This window comes from Schistocerca serialis, chromosome 9 (assembly GCF_023864345.2).
Source record: "Schistocerca serialis cubense isolate TAMUIC-IGC-003099 chromosome 9, iqSchSeri2.2, whole genome shotgun sequence".
NCBI lineage: Eukaryota > Metazoa > Arthropoda > Insecta > Orthoptera > Acrididae > Schistocerca > Schistocerca serialis.
Genome location: NC_064646.1, coordinates 504,116,360 through 504,143,053, shown reverse-complemented (window position 1 = coordinate 504,143,053; position 26,694 = coordinate 504,116,360). Strand labels below are relative to the sequence as shown.

The following is a 26,694-nucleotide window of genomic DNA, read 5'->3' as shown; positions in this document are numbered from 1 at the left end:
AGCGAGGGCGTATAGTGGGCATGCGGGAGGCCGGGTGGACGTACCGCCGAATTGCTCAACACGTGGGGCGTGAGGTCTCCACAGTACATCGATGTTGTCGCCAGTGGTCGGCGGAAGGTGCACGTGCCCGTCGACCTGGGACCGGACCGCAGCAACGCACGGATGCACGCCAAGACCGTAGGATCCTACACAGTGCCGTAGGGGACCGCACCGCCACTTCCCAGCAAATTAGGGACACTGTTGCTCCTGGGGTATCGGCGAGGACCATTCGCAACCGTCTCCATGAAGCTGGGCTACGGTCCCGCACACCGTTAGGCCGTCTTCCGCTCACGCCCCAACATCGTGCAGCCCGCCTCCAGTGGTGTCGCGACAGGCGTGAATGGAGGGACGAATGGAGACGTGTCGTCTTCAGCGATGAGAGTCGCTTCTGCCTTGGTGCCAATGATGGTCGTATGCGTGTTTGGCGCCGTGCAGGTGAGCGCCACAATCAGGACTGCATACGACCGAGGCACACAGGGCCAACACCCGGCATCATGGTGTGGGGAGCGATCTCCTACACTGGCCGTACACCACTGGTGATCGTCGAGGGGACACTGAATAGTGCACGGTACATCCAAACCGTCATCGAGCGCATCGTTCTACCATTCCTAGACCGGCAAGGGAACTTGCTGTTCCAACAGAACAATGCACGTCCGCGTGTATCCCGTGCCACCCAACGTGCTCTAGAAGGTGTAAGTCAACTACCCTGGCCAGCAAGATCTCCGGATCTGTCCCCCATTGAGCATGTTTGGGACTGGATGAAGCGTCGTCTCACGCGGTCTGCACGTCCAGCACGAACGCTGGTCCAACTGAGGCGCCAGGTGGAAATGGCATGGCAAGCCGTTCCACAGGACTACATCCAGCATCTCTACGATCGTCTCCATGGTAGAATAGCAGCCTGCATTGCTGCGAAAGGTGGATATACACTGTACTAGTGCCGACATTGTGCATGCTCTGTTGCCTGTGTCTATGTGCCTGTGGTTCTGTCAGTGTGATCATGTGATGTATCTGTCCCCAGGAATGTGTCAATAAAGTTTCCCCTTCCTGGGACAATGAATTCACGGTGTTCTTATTTCAATTTCCAGGAGTGTAGATGTTGTACAACTCGTGATTGTATCTCTTCCTGCATGTTCCTTGTACGGTGGCGGTATAGTTTTGCTCCTTAACATACTGTTTTAAATATAGAAGTGTACGCTACTCATCAAGCCGAGGCGTTTGTTACCACGCATGTCCTGCTTCAAGTAAAATGATACTAATCCGCATAGTACGGAGAGTAATCATTCATTCGTGACCGACATGAACTCGATACTAGCAAGCATTCCCTACTTTGTAAGTTAACAGTCATGTAGTATCGCAATCACTTTGAACTGAAGCAGACGCAGGGAGTTCCCAGCCATCGAGAGAAGTAGAACATGGAACACATTTCGAGAGGGGCCAGCGGGGAGGCAGGCACCATTAGCGTAGCCCGAAGCTGGTCGTTTACGACAGCGCACAGCTAACGACAGGCCATTAAGCGAGCTTCTCTGACTCACACCTGCGTGGAATGGGAAAAAATAGCATAGCAGGGGTTCAAGTGGCCGCTCGTAGAGGACCAATATAAGGAATTCGCATTTACGAAAAATATTGAGTCGCGCAAAATAAAATTAATAGCGGATCAGAAAACATATACAAACACCGCACCTGATGCATGGGAAAGCGTCTAGGAAAGGAATCTCAACGGGATGTCTTTGGAAAGCACGAAAGACATTGTCGCTAGTGTTCTTGCTTTGAGAACAGAAAACAGGCCACAGTGGAAAGCACCGCTATTTTTAACAAATGTTCGCATATCACGTGATGAAGGCGTGGAGAAGACAACGCTGCCGGTGGACAGCTCGTATATGGGCAGACTCTGAGAGGATAGTAGCGAATCATGAATGCTTTAGGCAAGAAGGAAAATAGTTTCTACTCGCAATAAGCTTCTCAAGCCTCACTGTCCCAAGAAACGACGCAAGTCGTACGACAGTCAGCAGTGGCAACTACAACTTGGATGAACACAACGTACCGTGGGGCTAACCAAAAAGATGTAAAGGATGGTCTCGTCAGAGAGAAGGGTGTCTCTTCAGACTGGGGCCGTGGGTGGAAGGGAGAGAGGTCTCTTCAGATCAGAGCCGTGTGTACACGGAACACTTCCTGTTCTGTAGGCCTAGAAGGGATTTTTAGTGAACACTTGCTTTCACAGGGTTCGAAAATCTCGTAACATCTCCGGAGCGGAGATTATGGATTTCGACCCGAGTTAGTTACGTTCTACGGATCAATTAAAGACGGCAGAGGTGTACACGTAGCTAAGCCAATGCGAGTGGACATTGACAATAGTTTAGCAGCCGGACACTTAGGGAAGTTTCGGGCTGCTGATACAGTCAGGGCCAGAATAGTATTGAGGTTGACAGGTCCGCACAGCGTCGACGCGCCTCCGTCATCAGACGCCGCTGCCGACCACAGCAGCCGCCGATGAAGCACGGTAAACATCGCGTTTACTCAGACGCTCAGTAAGGGTATCACTAGCCTGCGTGTGCTCCCCAGTTCTATTGGAGTTGGAGTTGTGTTACGTATTTTCTTCCCGTTTCCTTGTGTCAATGCTAGCCATGTATCGCGTGTATGTTCATAGGGCTTAGTCGAGAAAGGTATGGGTAAATATACACTATTGTCCGGTTAAAATAACATAGACAATAGAGCATATTGAAGCGTTGTGAATGTAATTTTTGGAGGGTGAATTGTTTTGTGATCATTGTACTGTTGGCTACGCTAGGGGTTCTGTTCTCATGTAGGAACGCTTTTGAAAGGTTGTTCTGTGTTCGTGTTTATCACGATTAATTTCATTTAGTTTGTGAATTCACTGTCAGTATCTTCCTAATTATAGAAGATCTTCCAACATCTCCAACTACAGCCTCGAACCCACTGTGTATGCTGATTCTGTAATAAAAAGATTTAGTACAGATAACAGTTGTTTGTGTGTTCTAGAGGCTACCACTTCCTCACTGAAATATCTTAGGGCATATAAGACGGCTGTTACTCTGATGTCTGATTGTGACTTCACCTTGGATCTCCTTATCTTGCAGGGCCAGGGTTCACAGGCAGTTTAGTTCTGTCAGATATCTCCGTTCATAGCAAGTGGTAAGGACGGATTATAACGACCGGAGGAGCACGTTAGATCCTCTTTCACGAAGTGAGCCGATGTGTCTTCGAAGAATCTTTCTTTCAGATGCGTCTAGCATTTCAGTATTTTTTACTCTTGGAGTCTAAGTTTCGAAGGGATATGTAAGCATAGGTTTTTGTTTTGTAGATGAGTATCTTGGTGGTGTAGGTCAGGAGCCGCGATGGTATGAGGCTCGTTAGAGCCAAACAAGCTCTATTCGCTGCTAATAGTCTCTGTTCGATTTCATGGGAAATGTCGTCTGAGACATCTGAACTGTCACTCTATGGAAGTGTTACTGTAGCGTTACGTTTGACATGGATGGCGTCGGCAATTCCACAAGGGTTTTCGTGGGTGATGCTGTTGCATACATAGAAGTCCCAATGGGAGAAAATTGTAGCGAAACGCAGAAAGACGTGCAGCCACTTTCACACTTTCTCTACAGTTCCACTCTTTAACAATGCGAGGGAAAACGAACAGTTAAGTCTTTCTCTTATTTTACTACAATGATCGTTTCTCCCTAACTAAGTGTGTGTCAACAAAATATCCTTACACACTGAGGAGAAAGTTGGAGATTGAAATTTCGTGAAAAGATCTCTCCGCAACGCAAAACTCCTTTGTTTTAATGATTGCCACCTCAGCTCACCTATCGTATTCGGAGCACTACTGTGTCTCCCTTATTCTGCCCTTGTTCGAGCTTTTTCGATGTCCTCTGTCAGTGCTACCTGGTAAGGCTTCCATATTACGCAGCAATACTATAGCAGAGAGCGGATAGGTGAATTGTAGTATCGTTAGTAGACCTGTTGCATGTTGCGAGTGTTATGCCAATAAAACTAGTCTTTGGTTTGTCTTCCCTTCAACATTATCTATGTGACTGTTCCAGTTTAAGATACTCGTAATTGTAATTCCCAAGTACTTAGTTGCATTGACAACTTTTAGATTTGTGTAACTTTTCGTGTAACCGATATTTAACTGATTCCTTTCACTACTCGTGTAGATAACCTCACAGTTTTCATTATTCATAGTCAATTGACACTTTTCACACCATACAGATACCTTGTGTAAACTATTTTGCAATCGGTTTTGATCATCTGATGACTTCACTACATGGTAAATGAAAACATCATCTGTAAAAACTCTATGTGAGCTGCTCAGATTGTCTCCTTAATGCTATCTGGGGAACGCCAGATATCACTTCTACTTTACTCGATGACTTTCTGTCAGTTGACGTGAACTAAATGGTTAAAATGGCTCTGAGCACTATGGCACTTAACGTCTGTGGTCATCAGTCCCCTAGAACTTAGAACTACTTAAACCTAACTAACCTAAGGACATCACACACATCCATGCCCGAGGCAGGATTCGAACCTGCGATGACGTGAACTGTGACTTCTCTGACAGGAAATCACGAATCCAACTGTAAAACTGAGATGATATTCCGCAGGCACGCAATTTTATTTTACTTTTTTTTATTTTCCACGTAAGCTGCTTGTGAGAAGCGGTATAAAAACCTTTTGGAAGTCTAGCAACCTGTAATCAATCTGAGATCCGCTACCGATAGCACTCATTACATCGTGAAATCAAGAGCTAGTTGTGCTACACAAAAATGATATTTTCTGAATTCGTGCTGACTGTGTATCAACAGATCATTTTCCTAGAGGTAATTCATAATGTTCGAACATAGTATATGTTCCAAACCCTACTGCAAGTCGACGTCAGTGATATCGGTCTGTAATTGGTCGGATTAGTCCTATTTTCTTTCTTGAGTGTTGGTGTGACCTGTGTAGCTTTCCAGTTTTTTGGTCCCGAGAGATTGTACATGATTGTTAAGTACGGAGCTATTATGTCAACAAACTCTGAAAGGTGCCTGACTAATTCACAATAGGGATCGGAAGACATCTTTGTTAAGTGATTTAAAGTACTTCGCTACAGTGAGGTATCTGCATCTAAGTACTTGCTCACAAACAGGTAAAAGCCCTTTATCATATGATTACACAATTACTGATCATATAGTAGACTCAATCTCATCCGTAACGTATATAGACGTATGCGTACGTAGCGATTTGAAGTGAAACGACCACATAAAACTAATCGCAGGTAAATCAAATGACAAACTGAGATTTATTGGAAGAATCCTCAGAAAATATAGTCCACTGACAAAGAAGGTATCTTACAAAATACTCGTTCGACAAATATTTGAATATTACCATCTGAGACCGGTCAAGGAGATGCTGAGTCAACTTCATTGGCACACGTTTCAGGAGAGAATTCCGTTCACCTTCTGGGTTAAAGCTGCAGGAGCGTACGTTCCTAGAAGAGTCAGCAAACATTTTGCTTCTCCCTATGAATGTCTCGGGAAAAGACAATTGGAAACATTTGGTAACACAGGGAGACTCACTAGGAAACATTCTTACCGCATTCCATTGACGACGTCAACAGAAAGAGATGAAAGTGACAGCGGATAACGAAGTACCCTCTGCCATAAACCGTAATGTGGCTTCTGGAGTACACATACAGATGTAGATGTGGAGGTACATACGTTTGTGTGAAATATTTATGTGACAGAATCAGCTGAAAATCTGTACAGTATTGGATTAAAAATCGAAGTCTTCTACGATTAGAGATGCATTATTATTTTCAGTTGTCATCCACACATTGTTACATCCAATCGCTCCTTTACTGTACCATTTTGTACACTGCGAACAAAAATTCGAACACAGTTGTAGAAGCTTCCAGTTCACTCAGGATTTATTGTTGCATATGGAGCGCATGAAATGGTTACATTTACAGGTGCCAGGTATGGACCCATGCTGAAACACCCATATTATTACATTGTGTAGCCTGTAGAGGCGGCAATCAGGCACTGACTCTGACACCAGTCGGACGTATAGATGGCGAATAGTGTCTCGGGATACGTTACGCCACGGCGGATCCACCTGTTCACTCAGTTCTGTAAGAGTTGTTGGCTGACGAGTCGCTCGAGTCACTTCTCGTACCATTGTATCCCACATGTGCTCGACTGGAGACAAGGCCGGCGATCGTGGTGGCCAGGGAAGATTGTTCACGCCTTGCAGAGCACGTTACGATTTACGGGTCGCGTGTGGGCGAGCATTATCCTGTTGGAGCCATACTCCATTTTCTTGTGGCAAGTACAGGACAATGGTTCTAACAACATTCTGCGCGTATAGAGTGCTCGTTAGCGCCCCCTCCTGAAACACCAAAGGTGAACGAGACTCGTAGCTTATCGCACCCCAGACCATAAGGTCTTCGGTGGAGCCGCTGTGTTTTGGAAGAATGCACTGTATGAGACAGCACTCACCAAGTCTCCGTCGCACTTGCAAACGACCGTCACTTGCATGTATGCGGAATCTGCTTTCATCGCTGAAGACCACGGCGCGCCGTTCCATCTCCCAAGTGATCCTCTGACGGCACCAGTGGAGCAGTGCACGTCGATACTGTGGCGTGGTTGGAAGACGGGCTGGAGGTTCACCAGCCTGTAGCCCCACTGCTAATGACGGGGTAGCAGCGGTTCGTCTTGACACGTCAGTGCCCACAAGCCCTCTTTTCTGCTCCGCCGTTGCTGTACGACCTGCCACTCCTGTCCTGGCGACACGATGTGCCTGGAGGGCGTGTCTACTAGTGGCGCAACACGTCCAACTTCTGTGGAAATTTTCGGAAAGGACAATTCCGCCACTCGGGCGGCCACAATTGGACCACTTTCGAATTCGCTGAGTAGGCTGTGCGGGCACTAGTGCATCTCCATTGCGTAGTCGTCTGTTTCCTTCACGTGTTAGCACCATACTGAGCTTTCTGGCTGTAAGCATTCCCTATTAAATGGTAGACACGGATGGCGCTCTGGTAGCTGTACCACTACGCTATCTGTCGACGGACGACGTTGAAAGCATTATCAGTATAAGTACTATTCCTCCACCCCATCTTTCCAGGTGTACTATCTATTTTCCGGTAGTGTAAAAACCCCATCTTGTTACAGAAGGTATGAAAACATTTAGAAAATAATGTCAGTGGTGTGTAATGTTAAGAAATCCGTATACAAATATTTGTTGACATTTTTGAAAGTTCTGTACCACAGTAACTGGATACTGCTGATGAGTCTTAGACCTGGATGAAGTGACTCAGATCCTTTTCGTTTTAGAAGGAATTTTGCGGTATATATGAAGGAATGCTGATTATGAGATATCCAAATTGGTGACATTACTTGTTTTATGTAGGGGCCGAGGGTACAAAACAAAATTAAATCTTAGTCATTTGGGAGATACCTTAATGACAAGCTCAACACCTCTCTTACCTTGGAAAGACATTGCAGTCTGAGTGCAGCTACTGCGGTAAAGCAGCTTTTTAGCAAGGCACCTCAGACTTTGGTAGAAATTGGTTAGATTCGATTAGCTTAGATTAGTACTTGTTCCATAGATCATGAATACGATACTTCGTAATGATGTGCAACGTGTCAGGTTAATAAAAGGTGTCTATACAAGATATTACATTACACAAAAAATTAGATGATACCCAATATTTTTAATTTTTTTTTTTTTGGTGAGGGTTGCGAAATTACCCACTTACTATATCCAAAAATTCATCTAATGAGTAGAAGGAGCTGCCATTAAGAAATTCTTTTAATTTCCTTTTAAATGCTATATGGCTCTCTGTCAGACTTTTGATGCTATTAGGTAAGTGACCAAAGACTTTTGTGGCAGCATAATTTACCCCCTTCTGAGCCAAAGTTAGAGTTAACCTTGAGTAGTGAAGATCATCCTTTCTCCTCACTCTTTCTCCTAGTGTTGTAGCCTAGTGTCTGCAGGATGATCTTGGATGAGCTCCAGCAATTATTCTGATTACGCGCTTTTGTGCAATGAACACTCTTTTACTCAATGATGAGTTACCCCAGAATATGGTGCCATACGAAAGCAGAGAATGAAAATAGGCGTGGTAAGCTAATTTATTCAGATGTATATCGCCAAAATTTGCAATGACCCTAATAGCATAAGTAGCTGAACTCAAACGTTTCATCAGATCCTCAGTGTGTTTGTTCCAGTTCAACCCCTCATCAATACATACCCCTATAAATTTTGAATATTCTACCTTAGCTACCGATTTCTGATCGAAGTCTATATTTATTAATGTTGTCACTCCATTTACTGTGTGGAACTGTATACACCGTGTTTTGTCAAAGTAATGACAGGCCATTTGCAGAGAGCCGCTTAATGATTTTCTGAAAAACATCGTTTACAATTTCACAAGTTAATTCTTGTCTGTTGCGTGTGATAGCTATACTTGTACCATCGGCAAAAAGCACCAGCTTTGCATCTTCGTGAATATAGAATGGCAAGTCATTAATATATATTAAGCAGAGGAACCAAGACCGAACCTTGCGGCACCCCATTCTTGATTGTTCCCCATTTTCAGAAATCATGTTTTTTGTATATTATGTGAACTGTTTATTTTAATTATCTGCACTCATCCAGTTAGGTATGATTTAAACCATTGGAGCACTGTCCCATTCATACCACAGTACTTGAGCTTATCTAAAAGTATTCCATGATTTACACAATCAAAAGCCTTTGATAGATCACAAAAAATCCCAACGGTTGACTTCCGGTTACTCAGAGCATTTAATATTTCATTAGTGAAAGTATATATAGCATTTTCTTTTCAAAAACCCTTCTGGAAACTAAACTGATATTTTGTTAAAACTGTATTTTTACAAAGGTGTGAAGCTACTCTACAATACATTACCTTTTCAAGAATTTTAGATAAGTTAGTCAGAAGAGAGATTGGGTGGTAGTTGTTGACATCAGACGTATCCCCTTTTTTGTGCAGTGGTTTAACAATGGCATACTTCAGTCTATCTGGGAGAATACCCGGCTTCAGACAGTTATTACATATGTGGCAAAGAATCCCACTTATTTCTTGGGAACAAGTTTTTATTATCCTGCTGGAAATTCCATCAATTCCATGTCAGCTTTTATTCTTGAGAGAGCTTATTATCTTCCTAATTTCAGAAGGAGAGGTGGGTGGAATTTCAATTGTATCAAATGGTGTGGGTAAGGCCTCTTCCATTAACTGCCTTGCTGCTTCTAATGAACATTTAGATCCTATTTTATCAACAACATTTAAAAAATGATTATTCAAAATGTTTTCGACTTCTGGCTTGTTTTTTTATCAAGCTTCCATTCGCTTTGATGGTGATGCCGTCATCCTGTACTCTTGGTTGCCCTGTCTCCCTTGAAATAATATTCCAAATTGTTTTGATTTTGTTATCAGAGGTAATAATCTCAGACATGGTGCACATGCTTCTGGACTTTTTAATAATCTTTCTTAATGTGGCACAGTAGGTTTTATAATATTTGGCTGTTTCAGGGTCATTACTCTTTGTTGTTGTTAGACACAGTTCCCTTTTGTGGCTACAAGATATTTTTATTCCTTTAGTAAGCCAAGGTTTTTTGCATGGTTTCTTATAATTAGATTTAACTACTTTCTTGGGGAACCAGTTTTCAAATTCTCTTACAAGTGTATCATGAAATAAGTTATATTTAAATTACCATCAGGTTCCTTGTACACCATCCCAGTCTAATTGCTGAAGATTTTCTCTGAAATTTCTAATTGTTGAGTCATTAATTGAACGCAGAACTTTGGAGGGTAGTTTAGAATTACTGAATGGAGCTACGTGATATACTGTAACTAGCTGAGCAACATGATCAGAAAGCCTTTGCCCGCATCTCGTGGTCGTGCGGTAGCACTCTCGCTTCCCACGCCCGGATTCCTGGGTTCGATTCCCGGCGGGGTCAGGGATTTTCTCTGCCTCGTGATGGCTGGGTGTTGTGTGCTGTCCTTAGGTTAGTTAGGTTTAAGTAGTTCTAAGTTCTAGGGGACTGATGACCATAGATGTTAAGTCCCATAGTGCTCAGAGCCATTTGAACCATTTTTTAGAAAGAATTTATGTTTTTAAACCTATCTTGGTCTATGAAAGTGTTATCTATCACTGTGCTGCTGTCCTCTACTACCTGAGTAGGAAAATTAATGACAGATGTCAAATTGAAAGAACCGAGCAAGACTTCCAGGTCATTCTTCCTATTACACTCTTTCAGTGAATTAACATTGAAGTCCCACAAATAATAATATGCTTTCCCGTATCTGACAGATAGCACAACAAGGCATTCAAGTTTTCCAGGAATAAATGAAAGTTTCCTGAAGGGGACCTATATACTGTTACAATTATAAAAGAGCCCTCCTTCAGTTGAAGTTGACAGGCACATGCTTCTATATGTTTCTCTAGACAAAACTTTTTTGTATCTAAGCTTTCAACACAGTGATAACTTTTGACACATATGGCAACTCCTCCTCTCACCTTATTATCTCTACTCATACGTGCAACTAGTGTATAACCACTGATATTTACCTTTTCCATATGAGACACAATGTGATGCTCAGACAGGCATAGTATATCTATTACATTATCTGATTCAATGTCATCTAAACAAACCAGGAGATCATCAACTTTATTCTTCAATCCCGGAATATTTTGGTGAAAAATAGTAACATTATCTTACACTTTACTTTTGTGAGAATATACTTTTTTCTTTAATCCACCAATATTTTGATTAAATATGGACACTGATATTAGTCTAAAAATGGGGTACATCTATGAGTACTAGTGTACCCTCTTATGGATTTCGCTAACAACCCTGCCAGTTTACCCTTCCCTTTCCTATTGAGATGTAGGCCATGCCTTGTGAAATCCCCCCTACCAACAGCGTCGACAGGAACCAATCCAATGTCTGACAGAGTGGCTGCCCTACACAACTGATCCAACTCCATATTTACCCTCCTGACAGAGCGGTTCAATTGGGACTGATCATGCCGCACGAAAGCACGCACCAGCCCAACATTGGTATGGATCATTGCCGAGGCTATTTTCACCAGGTCACACAATACTGTAGCCTTGATCCCTATCAATACTGCTTCCCACTCCATGCACTATCATCACATGATCCTGCTTTGTGAATCCCTTGCACAAGGAACCTATATCCTCTACCACCTGGCTACGACTTGCACTTGGCATGAAAAAGTTGGTGACCTGGTACCTGTCACCTAATTTTTCCTACAAAATCTGGCCCACAACTCTTCCAAGGCTGCTACCTAGCAGCAGAACTTTCCTCTCACTTTCTACTTTTTTTGAAACAGTAGGTTTCCTAGTGAGATTCTGTTGCATCTTAACTACATCTAATTCTACTGGAGCCTCTTCCTTACTAAACAGTGGTAGGAAGGCAAATCTATCGGTTGTGCCAACTGGGAAACTGTCAGACGGTCCTCTTTCTGTGGCCCCCGTTCCCAGCTACCACTTCCCACCACTGTTTACCCTCCTCCCCCTTTAACCTCTTCAGTTCCTCCCTCGCTCTGTCCAAATCAGCCTCAAGGACTCTAATTTTCTCCTCCCGTTCAGCTATAATCCTATCTCTTGAGCAAATCCTGCAAAAGAATGGAAGAGTCTCGTTTTCTTCCTCAATTCCCACGCCGCTACAATTTTCCGAATGTAACCACCTGTTACAACAGCTGCACAAAACCCTGAACTAACTTTCCTACTGCAGCTCATACACTTAGTATCCATGGTAGTTTGGAAATTAGTTAAGAGATTTACTAAGTGACAACGATAATATACACTCCTGGAAACTGAAATAAGAACACCGTGAATTCATTGTCCCAGGAAGGGGAAACTTTATTGACACATTCCTGGGGTCAGATACATCACATGATCACACTGACAGAACCACAGGCACATAGACACAGGCAACAGAGCATGCACGATGTCGGCACTAGTACAGTGCATATCCACCTTTCGCAGCAATGCAGGCTGCTATTCTCCCATGGAGACGATCGTAGAGATGCTGGATGTAGTCCTGTAGAACGGCTTGCCATGCCATTTCCACCTGGCGCCTCAGTTGGACCAGCGTTCGTGCTGGACGTGCAGACCGCGTGAGACGACGCTTCATCCAGTCCCAAACATGCTCAATGGGGGACAGATCCGGAGATCTTGCTGGCCAGGGTAGTTGACTTACACCTTCTAGAGCACGTTGGGTGGCACGGGATACATGCGGACGTGCATTGTCCTGTTGGAACAGCAAGTTCCCTTGCCGGTCTAGGAATGGTAGAACGATGGGTTCGATGACGGTTTGGATGTACCGTGCACTATTCAGTGTCCCCTCGACGATCACCAGTGGTGTACGGCCAGTGTAGGAGATCGCTCCCCACACCATGATGCCGGGTGTTGGCCCTGTGTGCCTCGGTCGTATGCAGTCCTGATTGTGGCGCTCACCTGCACGGCGCCAAACACGCATACGACCATCATTGGCACCAAGGCAGAAGCGACTCTCATTGCTGAAGACGACACGTCTCCATTCGTCCCTCCATTCACGCCTGTCGCGACACCACTGGAGGCGGGCTGCACGATGTTGGGGCGTGAGCGGAAGACGGCCTAACGGTGTGCGGGACCGTAGCCCAGCTTCATGGAGACGGTTGCGAATGGTCCTCGCCGATGCCCCAGGAGCAACAGTGTCCCTAATTTGCTGGGAAGTGGCGGTGCGGTCCCCTACGGCACTGCGTAGGATCCTACGGTCTTGGCGTGCATCCGTGCGTCGCTGCGGTCCGGTCCCAGGTCGACGGGCACGTGCACCTTCCGCCGACCACTGGCGACAACATCGATGTACTGTGGAGACCTCACGCCCCACGTGTTGAGCAATTCGGCGGTACGTCCACCCGGCCTCCCGCATGCCCACTATACGCCCTCGCTCAAAGTCCGTCAACTGCACATACGGATCTCGTCCACGCTGTCGCGGCATGCTACCAGTGTTAAAGACTGCGATGGAGCTCCGTATGCCACGGCAAACTGGCTGACGCTGACGGCGGCGGTGCACAAATGCTGCGCAGCTAGCGCCATTCGACGGCCAACACCGCGGTTCCTAGTGTGTCCGCTGTGCCGTGCGTGTGATCATTGCTTGTACAGCCCTCTCGCAGTGTCCGGAGCAAGTATGGTGGGTCTGACACACCGGTGTCAATGTGTTCTTTTTTCCATTTCCAGGAGTGTATTAAATACAGATGCAAAAGGTCAGTAAGTATGTTTTGGAAACTAATATGTAAGTAAACTATTACCAAATGCAATTAAATCTGTGGTATAATGCTAAATATGCACGATCAAAAATTAGGCCTAGAGAGCCGAATGTAAACAAAACGAACTTTTTCCGATAAGTGGAAGAATACGTAAATAAAAGAAAAACCTTTAATGGCAAGCTTGAAGAGCACACTAATGAATGAATTTAATTAGTTAATCTATACCAAATGCACTTTAGATTGCGGTATAACGCTAAGTATGCACACTCGGAAAGTAAGGCAAAGTCGCGAAATATAAACAAAACGATCTTTTTGCGATTACTGGAACAATACGCAAATAAAAGACAAACTTTTAATGGTGAGCTTGAAAAGCACCCTAATGAACATATTTAATCAGTTATACTACAGCAAATGCACTTCCAGTTGCGGTATAACGCTAAATATGCGCACTCGAAAAATTGCGCCTAAGCAGCAGTAAGTAAACAAACGAACTTTTCGAGATTACTAGAACACTACGCAAATAAGAGAAAAACTTTTAATGGTGAGCTTGAAGCGTACACTAAAGAACGTATTTAATTAGTTAAAAGCGTTCAACTACAATTAATTACAACCTAAATTACTTATCTTTCACGAGAACTCTGTCTCCGTACGTGCGGCCTTGTGCAGGGCTACCAACACACTGTGTGAACCTACATGGCAACTAGCAGAACTACTTAAGAGCGAAGTAATACAGATTACAGAAACGAAATGTCGTTTTTTTCTAAGTAACGAGAGAGGTCAGGAGGGACAGTGGTTTAGTGCAGTTGCAGTAAGACTTCATTATCAAGCGACACTGTTCGGTATACAGATATTACGGAAGTGAGGAATCCACTGAGTCTGAAGTCATGTGGAAAAACTACTGCAACAATATGGAATATTTTGGAAATTTTATGGAAGATTTATTTGAAGGGGTTTTACACGGGTAGGATATCAAGGTGTTAAAAATACATTGTGATAGACTGCGTTATTTTTTAATAGCTGTTGCTTCGTACAGGCCTACACTTGCACTGCTGAGTGACGCCGTGTTCCAGAAGCAGCCTCGATGACGGCGGTTAACGAGAGGCAGGAGCCCGCGGCCACGGACCTAGGCGCCCTGCTGGACGCCGGCGACGCCGCCTTCGTGACGCTGGAGGCGGGGCAGACGCGGCTGGCGGCGCACGCGGCCGTCCTGGCCGCCAGGAGCCCCGTCTTCGCGGCCATGTTCCAGCACGACATGCTGGAGGCCGCCTGCGGCCGGGTCAGCATCGCCGACGTGGAGGCTCCGGTGATGAGGCAGCTGCTGGCCTACATGTACACCCTCCAGACGCCGCAGCTGTCCAGCACGGCCCCGCAGCTGCTGGCGGCGGCGGATAAGTACGGCCTGACGGCACTGAAGGCTGCCTGCGAGCGGCAGATGGCCGCTCAGCTGGACGTCGAGAACGCGGCGGCCGCAGCTGTCGTAGCGGTGAGGCACTCCTGCCCCCAGCTGACCGCGGCTGCCGTCGCCTTCATAAACGCCAACCGCCAGGTCTTGTCAACCCGGGGCTGGGCAGAGGCGATGAGGAACCACCTAGAACACGTCATCGAAGTGACCAGGCTGCTCAGCGAGTCACCAGCGGAAACTGGGTGAGCCCGAGGCGAACCACTCGCCACTGTATCCCAGTTTCTTATATGGTGTATTTTCGAGCCTACAATTTTTGTCACGCGCACCTTAGATGCGTCTTATCTCTGAAGTACAGCATTACTGCAGGCAATTCTCTTATATCTCACAATGCTTTCATTGTCTTCTCATAACACGTTCGACCAATTTCTAAATTGAACTGTCTATATAATCAGCTACGAGGGGGGTTCAGTAAGTAGTGCAACACTTTTTTTTCTTTCCAAAAGCACGGTGGTTCTGTTCAAGATTCCAGTACACAATATTATTCCCCCCCTCTTTTGAATGCAAACTCCGACGTACTGCTTCCTGCCCAGTGCATGCTTGATTAGATCTAACAGTTGGAAGTCGGAGGTGTGAGCGGATCATAGTGTCGATGAGAATGATCAATCAAATTTTGTGAGCTCCTTTCGGGTACGCAGACTTATGTGAGACCTTATATTATCACGGAGAAAGAGAGGTTCGTATACAATTTTCTGGCGTCGAATATACTGAAGTCGCTTCTTCAATTTCCTGCGGCTTGAACAATGCGTTTCAGAGTTGATCCTTGCAGCATGAGGGGGGACATCAAACAGAATATCCCCTTCAAAGTCCCAGAATACCCATTTCTGGCACGTGGTGATTAACCCATATTTCATCGCCTCTGACGATGTTCGACAAAAAAAAAAAAAAAAAAAAAAAAAACTGTCACGATCAGCTTTGTAACATGCAAGCAACTCCACACAGATCGCCCGTCGTTATTCTTCACGATCCTCCGTTTGGCTGCGAGGAACCCAGCAGGTACACACCTTAAGTATCCCAACTGGTGGACGAGTGTGTCATCACTACCACACTGATGTCCAGCTGTGCAGCGAGTTGTTTGATTGTGATCCGTCAGTCAGCTCTAATGAGAGTGTCCGTACGTTCCAACATTGTACAAGTCACAGTTGTGTGCGGCCAACCAGCACGTGGGAGATCAGACGGGTTTACGTGGCATTGTTACAATGATGACACACACCTCGCCCAGCAGTTCACCGTGCCTTTGTTCACTGCCAGGTCTCGTGGACATTCTAGAAGGGCCTGTGTTCCGTCAAAACAAATTAAATTAGAACTGTCTGTCTGGAACACACCTCCATCACAGAAGCGATTTTCAAGGTTATGTGTATTCCCGTCACTTACCTGAACTTCATGAAACTACAAGGGCTGAAGCGAGACTATTCCACGATGTCCCACCGAAAATGATAATAATAATAATAATAATTACGTATTTTTTCATCCAAACCTGGTCGAGAAAACAATGTGTCACATTAGTCATTGAATGCCCCTTGTAAATTAGCAAAAAATATTGAAACAGGCCAGTTTTCCATACCTTCTCAAATTGTTTGTCCTTTAAGCACTTCATACTTATTTTCGGTTCTGTTATATTGCATGTTTACTATTGTGTTGGCAGAAGAGCCAACACCGTGTTAGTAGTGAAGGCCAAAATGCACGCATTTTAGCTCACGCAGGCTGGCGTGAGGAAGGAAGGACTATATTGACGTGAGGTCTGGAACAAGACAAGGAATTATAATTCAGAAAGCGGACGTAATTAGTTTGATACTTAACTTTAAACCGTTGATGATGAACGTCGCTCTTGACGATACATGATTCACAATATCAATCTCAATAGTAACTGAATATGGCACCTCGCTAGGTCGTAGAAAATGACGTAGCTGAAGGCTATGTTAAACTGTCGTCTCTGCAAATCAGAGCGTATGTAGTCAGTGAACCACCGCTAGCAAAGTCGGCTGTACAACTGGACGAGTGCTAGGGAATATCTCCAGACCAGACCTGCCGTGTGGCGGTGCTCGGTCTGCAGTCACTGATAGTGGCGACACGCGGGTCCGACGTATACTAACGGACTGCGGCCGATTTAAAGGCTACCACCTAGCAAGTGTGGTGTCTGGCAGTGACACCACATTTACTACATGTTGTTGTTTAAGCATCGTATCACATAGCAGCATGAGTCAAGGAGAGCATTGATGCAGTCACAAATTTCCATTTCTCACTGTGCCAAGCTGTAAATGCAGCTTTGTCACAACTTTTAGAAATGATAAAGCGTATCACTATAGCAACATCAGTCCTATATTCACGTGTAACAGCCAATGTTCAGCGCCCTTGGAGCTGGCAGGCAGACCTCTCCACACGTCAGCAGCGTAACACACAGCCCTCCCAGTTTTCACAGACATCTCATTAGGTGGCAGCACAAGTGGGCAGCTTTGCTTTGCTGTTGATGATCGCAGTGGAGGAAATGAAACCCCAGCGTCTCACAAGCACAATGTGATTCTTAGCAGTGTGATGTATCTGTCAGTCAATGTGAACCATCAGTTAGGGCAGTTCACAAACAACAACTCAAGTACACATGTTATTCCAAAACGTTATCCTGGAAGTAGGGGCAGGAGGAGGTGGTGAAATAACACACACTGCAAAAGGTACCTTTTTATTTTAAAAGATTTCCTCAATAATAAATTTTTAAGTATGGCATTTTTTAAACAAACAATTTCAAAAACAATTTCCAATAGCTGACAAATTTTCTTTATGAAAAGGAGATTGCAAGGTATGACGTTAACAACTTCCCAATAATAAGATTTTAAACTTGATATATATGAGAGAACAATTCCTTAAAAAAACCTTTAAGTAGCTAGTTTGTACTGAAGTTAAAATAGTTGTCTCTTGCCATTTAAATAACTTATATTACACTTGTCAGTTGTTACAAGATAAATGTGAATAAGCCATCACACAAACCTCCACATTAAAGGCAGTTCACAAAAAAATTTTCCTTAGCTCAGTGAGGGAGTGACAAGTCTAAAGGGGCCCAGATCACAATAGTCTGAATAGTTACTGGTGTTCAACAGGGCCACAGAGGATCAGCCCCAAAACTTCCATTACAAGCCACCATCTCCCCGAGTTACCCAAAACCAGAAGATGTAGCAAGGGCAGTGCCTGTACAGACTCGGAACCACAGAGACACATGACCCCAACTCTAACTCACCCAATCCAGGTGTGAATGAGGCAGCCCGACCAAGAACCAATTACCACATTCCTGCTGACAGGCAAACGAAAACTGTGGTGGGAAGACCTCAACAAAACCACTGGTGAAGAAACTCATACACTTCACTAGATCTTGAAAAACCCATTATATATAAAAACAGTACTCAACTTCTCACACTCCACCACAGCGCTGGGAACACGTTGCACTTCCTTGTGCTCGTCAGAGTCAATCGCTGCCAGTGGTTTCAACGGCCGATAAGAAGACATACGGTCCCACGCGCTGATCTCCTGCACCACGGCTTCTAAGCTTCATAAGCCACGTACATGCGTGTAAGGCAGACTTAGCCCCTGACAGCCATCAGGTCGACCAAAGCACGTGGCGAGCAGTTGACGACCCCCAACAGCAGGGCCTCGCTCGCGTCACCACCTCTCTCGGTCACAGCCCAGTACGTACTGCTTGACCGCTACGCGACCGTACACTTCCTCCCCCTCCCGCCAGAGGGCAATAGCGATTCAAACAGCGCGTCAAACCGAAAGCGCCACCGCAAACACTAGACGCGAAGCGAAAGCACTCCGTCTGGCGAGCTTTTCGAAGAGCCGGACACAACTATGGCTCACAATATAATGAAGAGCTGGTATACCTTTCACCCTGCCACAGCAAGCTTCTTCCACCAGGCTGTAAAGAGATAGGAATATTTTCCAGCCAAGTTGTGGATGCAACACATTTAGTAAACAAGATGCTTCAAGTACAGGGTGTAGCTTTCTACTCCTCAAACACATTGCGCCCACCCACCAGACAAGTGCACACAACACAGCAACTCTACACAGACCATCAAGATGCTGTGCCTTTCCTTCAAATTTCTCTCTTCTCTCTGTTCATCTGTGGCCCAGAATATGTACTATACTTTGGTTAGCCCCCTTCTAAATCACACACAGGGACGGTGTGTATCAGTTAACACACTGTACAGCATCCTGGAGGAGCAGACATTAAATCTCAGCCCACCTTTCTTGCTTCATTACTACAATATAATTTAGTGTAAATGCAAATGTAAATTCAAGGATTAGATATTAGGCCTGTTCTGACTGGCTGACTCCTGCTTACAAGGCAGTACAAGGAGTAGTCTATAATTCTGTGACATTCCATTATTAATGATGATGCCTCTGCTTCTTTATTTAAGCAGCTTCTCATGTGGCCTCACTGAACTGATTGGACCCCATTTTATATCTCCCCACCATAGAAAAAATTCTGGTCTTACTGGGATGGAACTAGGTCCTCCTGCAGCGCAGACAGTAACACTAACCATTAGAATATGGCGGTGGTCGTGTAATTTATTAACCTCTGATGAAATATTATTACTGAGCCATTACAATTAAATGCAGTTGTAAAAGTAAGTTTTGAAAAAGCTCTTGATAAAATTTTATGATATACTTTTACTAATTCCTAACCATGACACTCTTCGTTACCTCAGGCTTCACACTTTATTACACTGTAGATATCGACTTACATATCACAACGTCAGTTTATTTTACAACTTCTCGCTTACATCCTCTGCCATGTCCATAACAAGCTTCATGTTATTTCTATAGTAAGTTGACATCCCACCTTACCTGATTATATTGCCAACTCTCTCTCTCTTTATCTCTACCTCTCTCTCTATCTTCTATCACCCACAGATGAACACACACACACACACACACACACACACACACACACACACACACACACACACACACATACGCTTCACTGATTATCATTCAGCTTCCTGACGTTAGTTTCCAAACCTTATTTACAGGCAAAAGTCACAACCGTCTGACATCGTTTATGAACTCACGGTTTCATGAGTCTGTACCGAAATGCTCTTTTCCCATTGCTTTATGGTGCCCCTTCGTCGTTCTGTTTCTTACTTTTGGCATCCTCTGATCAGAAGTTACGTTTTAACGTACTTAAATTGTTTCTCATTACTGATTTTATCCACACTCTCATTCGACGTTGATATAAGATGAAAACGTTTGAAAGTGCTTGTTGGCCTGTGCATATGAACTCTATTTTCTCGACACCATTTAAATTCCTGTGATAATAATTTTAATACGGTTAAATTTCACACTGGCTTAGCTCCATTCTTTACTGAATCCATTGCTGCCTTCTTTGACTGACCTTCTCTGGCAAGTTCAGAATCTGCTGTCCTGGATGTTGTCTGTGTCTCTCACAGAAAAGTTTCTGACAAACGGGCCACCAATGCTTTCAGCACCATCTGATGGTCATAGTGACTTGATATGCACAGTTCAAAGTCTGAGTATGATTAGTGGCCTCGTCATTTCTATGTGATTATTTCTGTAGTGATGTTTTTGAATTGTCCTGTGTAATAAGCCTCCTTTTATGACACTATAGGTTATTAATACAAGAGCAAGTCTCCTCTAAAGTTTCTTCCTTTGACATGAGTTAGAAGTTGACCGTGATCGTGTATGCTGATGGAAAGAAACCGAAACGTAGTTCGTCAGATGGAGGGCTACGATCTGACAGGAAGTAACAGTTATTCTCATGGTTATCAAACCTACTGTATTACCGTTGAAAAGTATAACGGCGAGTCATGCTAATGAACCGAGCGAGGTGGCGCAGTGGTTGGCACACTGAACTCACATTTGGGAGGACGACGGTTCAATTCCGCGTTCGACCGTCATGATATAGGTTTTCCCCGAATCGCTTCAGGCAAATGCCGGGATAGTACCTTAGAAAGGGCACGGCCAACTTCCTTCCCCATTCTTCCCTAATCCAATGAGACCGATGAATTCGCTGTTTGGTCTCTTCCCCAAACAACCCACCCCCATGCAAATGAATACAATGACATGCGCTCTCGCTCAGGCGGCGCCTCTTCTCCCTCTGCGCAGGTCGGCGGGCAGCGGGGGCACCGCGGCGGCAGCGCGGCACGGCAGGTGGGGCCGCACACCCGTGGCTACCGTAGCGCCCATGGTACCTCTCAGCGGTGCCCCGCCCGACGACGCCGACGCCTCTCGCATGCGGTGAGTACGCTCACTACATACAAACATTTTCCAAGTTCACAGTACGATTTACGTGGCGTTAGCCTACAGTTAAGGTCAAAACACCGAATACCGCTTTGTTGTATTTTTTACTCATATATGGACTCAGATGAAATTCAGCTTCTCCAGGGAGAACGCTCGTTGGCAAATGTGAATCAGATCTGTTTCTTAGACACTCTTTAAATGATTGCTCAGTTAAAAAGCTGCTTTCCACAGGCTTCCATCCACCCCTCCAGCAGTATGGTCTGCAACACGCGAGCTACCTACATCATCTGATCACCACTGTACCACACTGAATACGTTTAGATGTTATTCCCTTTCAAGTTTTTCTGAGACCGTTGTTACGTATTCAAACTGTGCTGTCCAATAGTTCAAATGGCTCTGAGCTCTATGGGACTTAACATATGAGGTCATTAGTCCCCTAGAACTTAGAACTACTTAAATCTAACTAACCTAAGGGCATCACACACATCGATGCCCGAGGCAGGTTTCGAACCTGCGACCGTAGCGGTCGCGCGGTTCCAGGCTGAAGCGCCTAGAACCGCTCGGCCACTAGGGCCGGCTGTCCAATAGTTGTCTTATCACCAGAGCACAGGTGTTAACCCTTGTACGTCTTGTGGTTGGTTGGTTTTTGGGGGAGGAGACCAGACAGCGAGGTCACCGGTCTCATCGGATTAGACGTGGATGGGGAAGGAAGTCGGCCGTGCCCTTTGAGAGGAACCATCCCGGCATTTGCCTGGAGCGATTTAGGGAAATCACGGAAAACCTAAATCAGGATGGCCGGACGCGGGATTGAATGCGAGTCCAGTGTGCTAACCACTGCGCCACCTCGCTCGGTGTACGTGTTGTGTCCGACTTCTTGAACACTAAGGGGACTAGTAATAATTCAGGTAATTAATTACAACAAAGCTTATCCTTATTCATCCGGCTCGGCTGTAGCTGTGGGACTGCAACCTAGACTTGCGGTTCAGAATACACTAGACGAGCCACGATTATTGGTTGGCGAATTGCCACAAGTTCAGGATGCCGTACTGTGGATTCACTATTGTCTCTAGGAAATACAAGTTCGTAGACACTTTTTGATACAGTTCCGATAGCGTTGGCGGGTAGCCACGGTTCACAGCAGACGAGAGTCTCTCCACTCCCCGACGCTTGACGCGGGCTGTGTAATGGCAGCGCGACCACGTTACTCCGACGGGAACCTCCTGGAAGGGCGCAGCATCCTACCTCGAAACGAACTGCCCTGCTGCCATCTGGCAACCCTGCTTCAAGGCAGAGGCGCGGCGGTGGCGCCTCAGATATGCGGCAGGCACGACCCCTTCCTAGCCTCTCACTGGCGCCTCGCAGTACCACTTTGCTGTGCAGCACCTCTGAGGTGGTCGATACTTCTCGCGGTGGTCGATACTTCTTGCACCGCTCTTACTACTCGCGGTTAGTACTTTTCATCTGTGCTTTATTTTGCTCAAAATTAGTTTAATATACTGAGCTATTATGTATGTCAGTCTCAGGAAAAGCGCTGTGTGATTTAAACATGAATGGTAAATGATTTCTCGTACCGCGCGCCGCGGAATTTCAATCCCCACCAGACGCCATGGACGTCGAAGACCACTAGAGGTCTCTGCACCTGTAAGCTGCGGCGGCGCGCGCCTCCTGGTCCGCTATTAGTGTGAGGGTGCCACAGTGGAACACGTGGTCTCAGCAGCCAATAGCGGCGCCCCCGATACAGCATTTAAGCGCCTGCCTCTCGCTCACCAGCCAGTCTAACCTTGCGTACGTCTCTGGACACATCGCCTCGCCTTAGACAGCTTATTTACTTTCGTGTTTTGCTTACGAGTGGACGTGGTTTTTAGGTTTTCTTGTGACTCCGTTGTTTCGAGCTTCTTGTTGTTTGTTCTGTCCTTCGTCGATCGTGTCCCTCCTCTCCCGTTGTGTTGTTGTTCGCAGGCCGCACCGCGGGTCACGCAGCGTTTTCCGTCACTTCAACCCCGCGACTGTTCCGGTCGCCGTTACAACATCATTCATCTTAACGGGCCTGTTACTGTTTCCCAGTGTATTTTCTATTATTTGTATATTCAAAATCCATCAACAGTACTACCGGTCCCATAAGAGGAGCAGCAAAATGTGGCCTTCTAGCACCAGGAATCGAACCGGGTCCCCTTGACTGATAGCCAGTTATCTCAGCCACTATACCACACTGGATAACAACGCAAGTGGCCCTCGAGGTAGCGTAGTAATCACCCGCACACTATTCGACAACGACTGCAATTTCACAATGTCGAACGACGTGCGCGGGATGTACTTCGTGTGGCTGTTATCGGAAACGATCGGTGACGTTATAGTAGAGAAGTGACTCAGGAAAACGGGATCTACTGGCAATGCTTTCAGGTTTGTTCGGTACAAGCCATCAGGTGTCTCAGTGTTCTCATGAAGTATCGCCAGTAGTGTAGTGCGATGTTGTTCAAAATCATGAATACCCAAGAGGATGGAGGAAGATGTCGCGATAGTGGATACCTTCAGGTGAAAAACAACTTATATTCAAAACTGTACTGTTTTGCCAGGAAGAAAAAAGCGGAGTCAAGTAATGGTACCTCTACAGAAAGCAATAGGAGGGAAGTGAGAAGGAACAATGAAATAAATTTTGGAAGACTTTAAGGAAATGGAAGAACGACGAAAAGTTAAAACTCAAGGAAAACAAAGGCATTCTAGAGAAGTTGTTCCTCTACATGATTTTGATAAAGCATTTACGCAAAGAAAATTTTTGGAGAATTGTGAGCAGACGAACGAACTTCGATTGTTGAGAAAGGTGCTTGTATTTGAAAAAACTAAGACGAATTTTGAGGAATGAAAGGAAACATTCAGGAAAATTTCGAAAGTGATGGATTTTGGTTTCAATAAATGTAAAAATATGAGCAACATCCTAACAGAGCGTTCCGACTTCTTTGAAAAGTGCTTACTACTTGAGAGCAAACAGAAATAATGAAAATGTGCTATTCACCGACGAAACATCTCTGCATACGCATTAAACAATAAAAAAAGATTTGCCTGTAATAGGAAACTCCGGGTAAAAAGCTGATAGGAGTGAAGGCCAAGGAGCTACAATCGTATATACTGTAGGAGCGAGGTTCTCATAGGAGGAGCAGTATCATATTTTAATTCAAAATCTAAGTCCCAAGATTACCATGATGATACGAAAGGTGATAATTATCAGAAGTGGTTAGAACTGTACCTGAATATTAACTGTTCCTGTTAATATTCATAACGCACCGTATCATACGATTCACACATGCAAAGCCCCCGCTACGCAACTCACGAAAGGATTTAATCGAATGGCTAATTCACATAAAAATCGGTTTTTAACCGAGCTTAAAAAGAACTGAGCCTTCAATTATTGCGCATAATAAGCGAAAGCCTTATTTAAAAGCAGATACTGTTTTAAACCGTAAGGAATACATTCTTCTGATTCCCTAATAATGCCACTACAATTTGCAGCTGTAGAATTAATCTGGAATGTGATGAAACAGAAGAACTGCAGAAAAAATCGTTTCTTCCATTATGTTGACTACTCTAAGACAAAGAGCCAATGAAATTTCATCTAAGATTGCCCTACATAATATGCTTGTGAGCATGTAAAATGGATTGAAAATATATACAGGCACAGAGATGTGTTAATGGAAGACGCAAATGGTTTCATTAGTATCCTTCTTCTTTACTGCAACCTTGTTTGGGCTAGAGCGCAATCTGAAGTAAACCCGTAGATGTTCCACTTGGTGAGTCTACTTAACGTTTATGACATTTGTAGAGAAAAGTCAGATGTATACAAACTTACCTCTAGTTGGAAGAGATGCCCATATTACATCAGTGAGTAAACTGTCCGCTGTCTCTTTGTTGCTAAATCGCTCTAATCACGTACTTTTTGCTTGTATAGAATATTTACGCTAAATGCTTTTGACAGCTGGAGTGACAGTATATTTTCTTTGCAGCTTCATGTTCACAGTGAGATCATAGTTGTACCGTCCATTCTCGTTCCCATCCCCCTTCCTCCTCCCCACCCTCAAATTGCGGTTGTACCGTCGATAGACCCCCTACCATACCACCACCCCATCCCCCTGTCCAAACACTACTTACGAGCCGGATCTCGATAAGGCGGCGAAGGTACCCTCTCCAGGTGCGTTACTACTGAGGCCGACTACTATCGTCAGTAGTAGGGTGACGTCTGGCCTCAGCGACATTTCGCCGGCCGCTGGTGGCCGAACGGTTCTGGCGCTACAGTCTGGAACCGCGCGACCGCTACGGTCGCAGGTTCGAATCCTGCCTCGGGCATGGATGTGTGTGTTGTCCTTAGGTTAGTTAGGTTTAACTAGTTCTACGTTCTAGGGGACTTATGACCTCAGCAGTTGAGTCCCATAGTGCTCAGAGCCATTTGAACCATTTTTTCAGCGACATTTCTCTTCCAGTCCTACTGTCTCTTTCCGCAGCCCTCCATCCGCTGGAGACAAGAAGATGGCGGGCACCACTCAGCCGCAGAGCAAACACAGCCGGACTCCTGCCGCAGCCACGGCGCCCGTGGCTGCTCCACCCTCTGCCTCGTCAGATGCGACCGTCGCTTGTCGCACGGCGTGAGTACACCCACAACGTATGCTTATTTCCCACATTCGCAGAAATTTTTATGGGGTGTTAGCCAAGTGTAACTGGCAAAGCATCGACTTTCTCTTTGTTGTATTTCTTACCCAGCTTTGCATTCAGACGACATTCAGCGTCCGCCTGTCGAGTGACAGTACTCGTTCGCGATAGGTGATAATAAAATAAGATTTTACGCAATAGTTCAATGCATTGCTCAGCCAGAACATTACGATCAGCTACTTGATAGCCGGTTGCTGCCTATATCACGGATAACAGTGGCGACGCCTTGTTCATGGAAGCAGTGATTCCTTGGTACGCTGATAGAGGGAGTTGACACCACATCTGCACACACAAGTCATCTAATTTCCGTAAATTTCGAGGAAGGGAGGTGAAATCTGCCGCCAATCACATTCCAGATGTGTTCGATCAGAACCGACATTGCAATCCGCTGCCCTCAGTCATGGCAGTAATTGTTTGCTCTAACACCATTACGTGTCACCATCACGGCCACAAAGAGGGCATGGGGTCAAGTGCAAAAATATCGTGGTTGGGTAGTGCTGCTAAGGGACTGTCTACACACAAATAACGGAACAGACACAGTGGACAAGAATAGCTAAGATGAATGATTTACCATTGGTCTACTGAATTGACCAGTGTTTGATCTGGAGAGCTGGGGGGCTCGCACATCAACTGGAATTGCCACTGTGTCGCTCGAAACACTACATCGCTTTCCTGTTGTTTAAAATTGTCACTGGGGTCGGGAAACATAATCTTCATTAAGGGCTGTACGTGGTGTGCAACTAGTGAACGATACACCTTTGCCTTCATGGTGCTTTGCACATGCCCCGGTCGACCAATTCTTGCCCTTAAGAATGTTCCACAAAGCATAAAGTAGCCACCGCCAGTTTGTCCCAGTCCACAATACAGGCGTCAAGAAGCTGTTACCCTGGAAGACGATGGACTCCGCCTTACCATCGGTATGATGAAGAAGATATCGGGGTTCATCATTCCGTGCGACGCTCTACCA

At 45.3% G+C, this 26,694-nt stretch overlaps 2 protein-coding genes across 2 annotated transcripts in view; both read left to right on the top strand.

Moving 5' to 3' along the window:
• The window catches only part of LOC126419744 (speckle-type POZ protein-like), a 50,829-nt gene extending 35,854 nt beyond the window's left edge, over positions 1-14,975 (top strand). Inside the window, exon 2 of the mRNA XM_050086921.1 lies at positions 14,398-14,975. Coding sequence (XP_049942878.1) covers positions 14,409-14,975 — 567 coding nt within the window. The 5' untranslated portion in view covers positions 14,398-14,408. The remainder of the gene's footprint in view (positions 1-14,397) is intronic.
• A 5,972-nt stretch (positions 14,976-20,947) lies between these two features.
• Positions 20,948-26,694, top strand: part of LOC126419035 (poly [ADP-ribose] polymerase tankyrase-1-like) — a 48,950-nt gene continuing 43,203 nt past the window's right edge. Inside the window, exons 1-2 of the mRNA XM_050086096.1 lie at positions 20,948-21,029; positions 25,523-25,663. Coding sequence (XP_049942053.1) covers positions 20,977-21,029; positions 25,523-25,663 — 194 coding nt within the window. The 5' untranslated portion in view covers positions 20,948-20,976. The remainder of the gene's footprint in view (positions 21,030-25,522; positions 25,664-26,694) is intronic.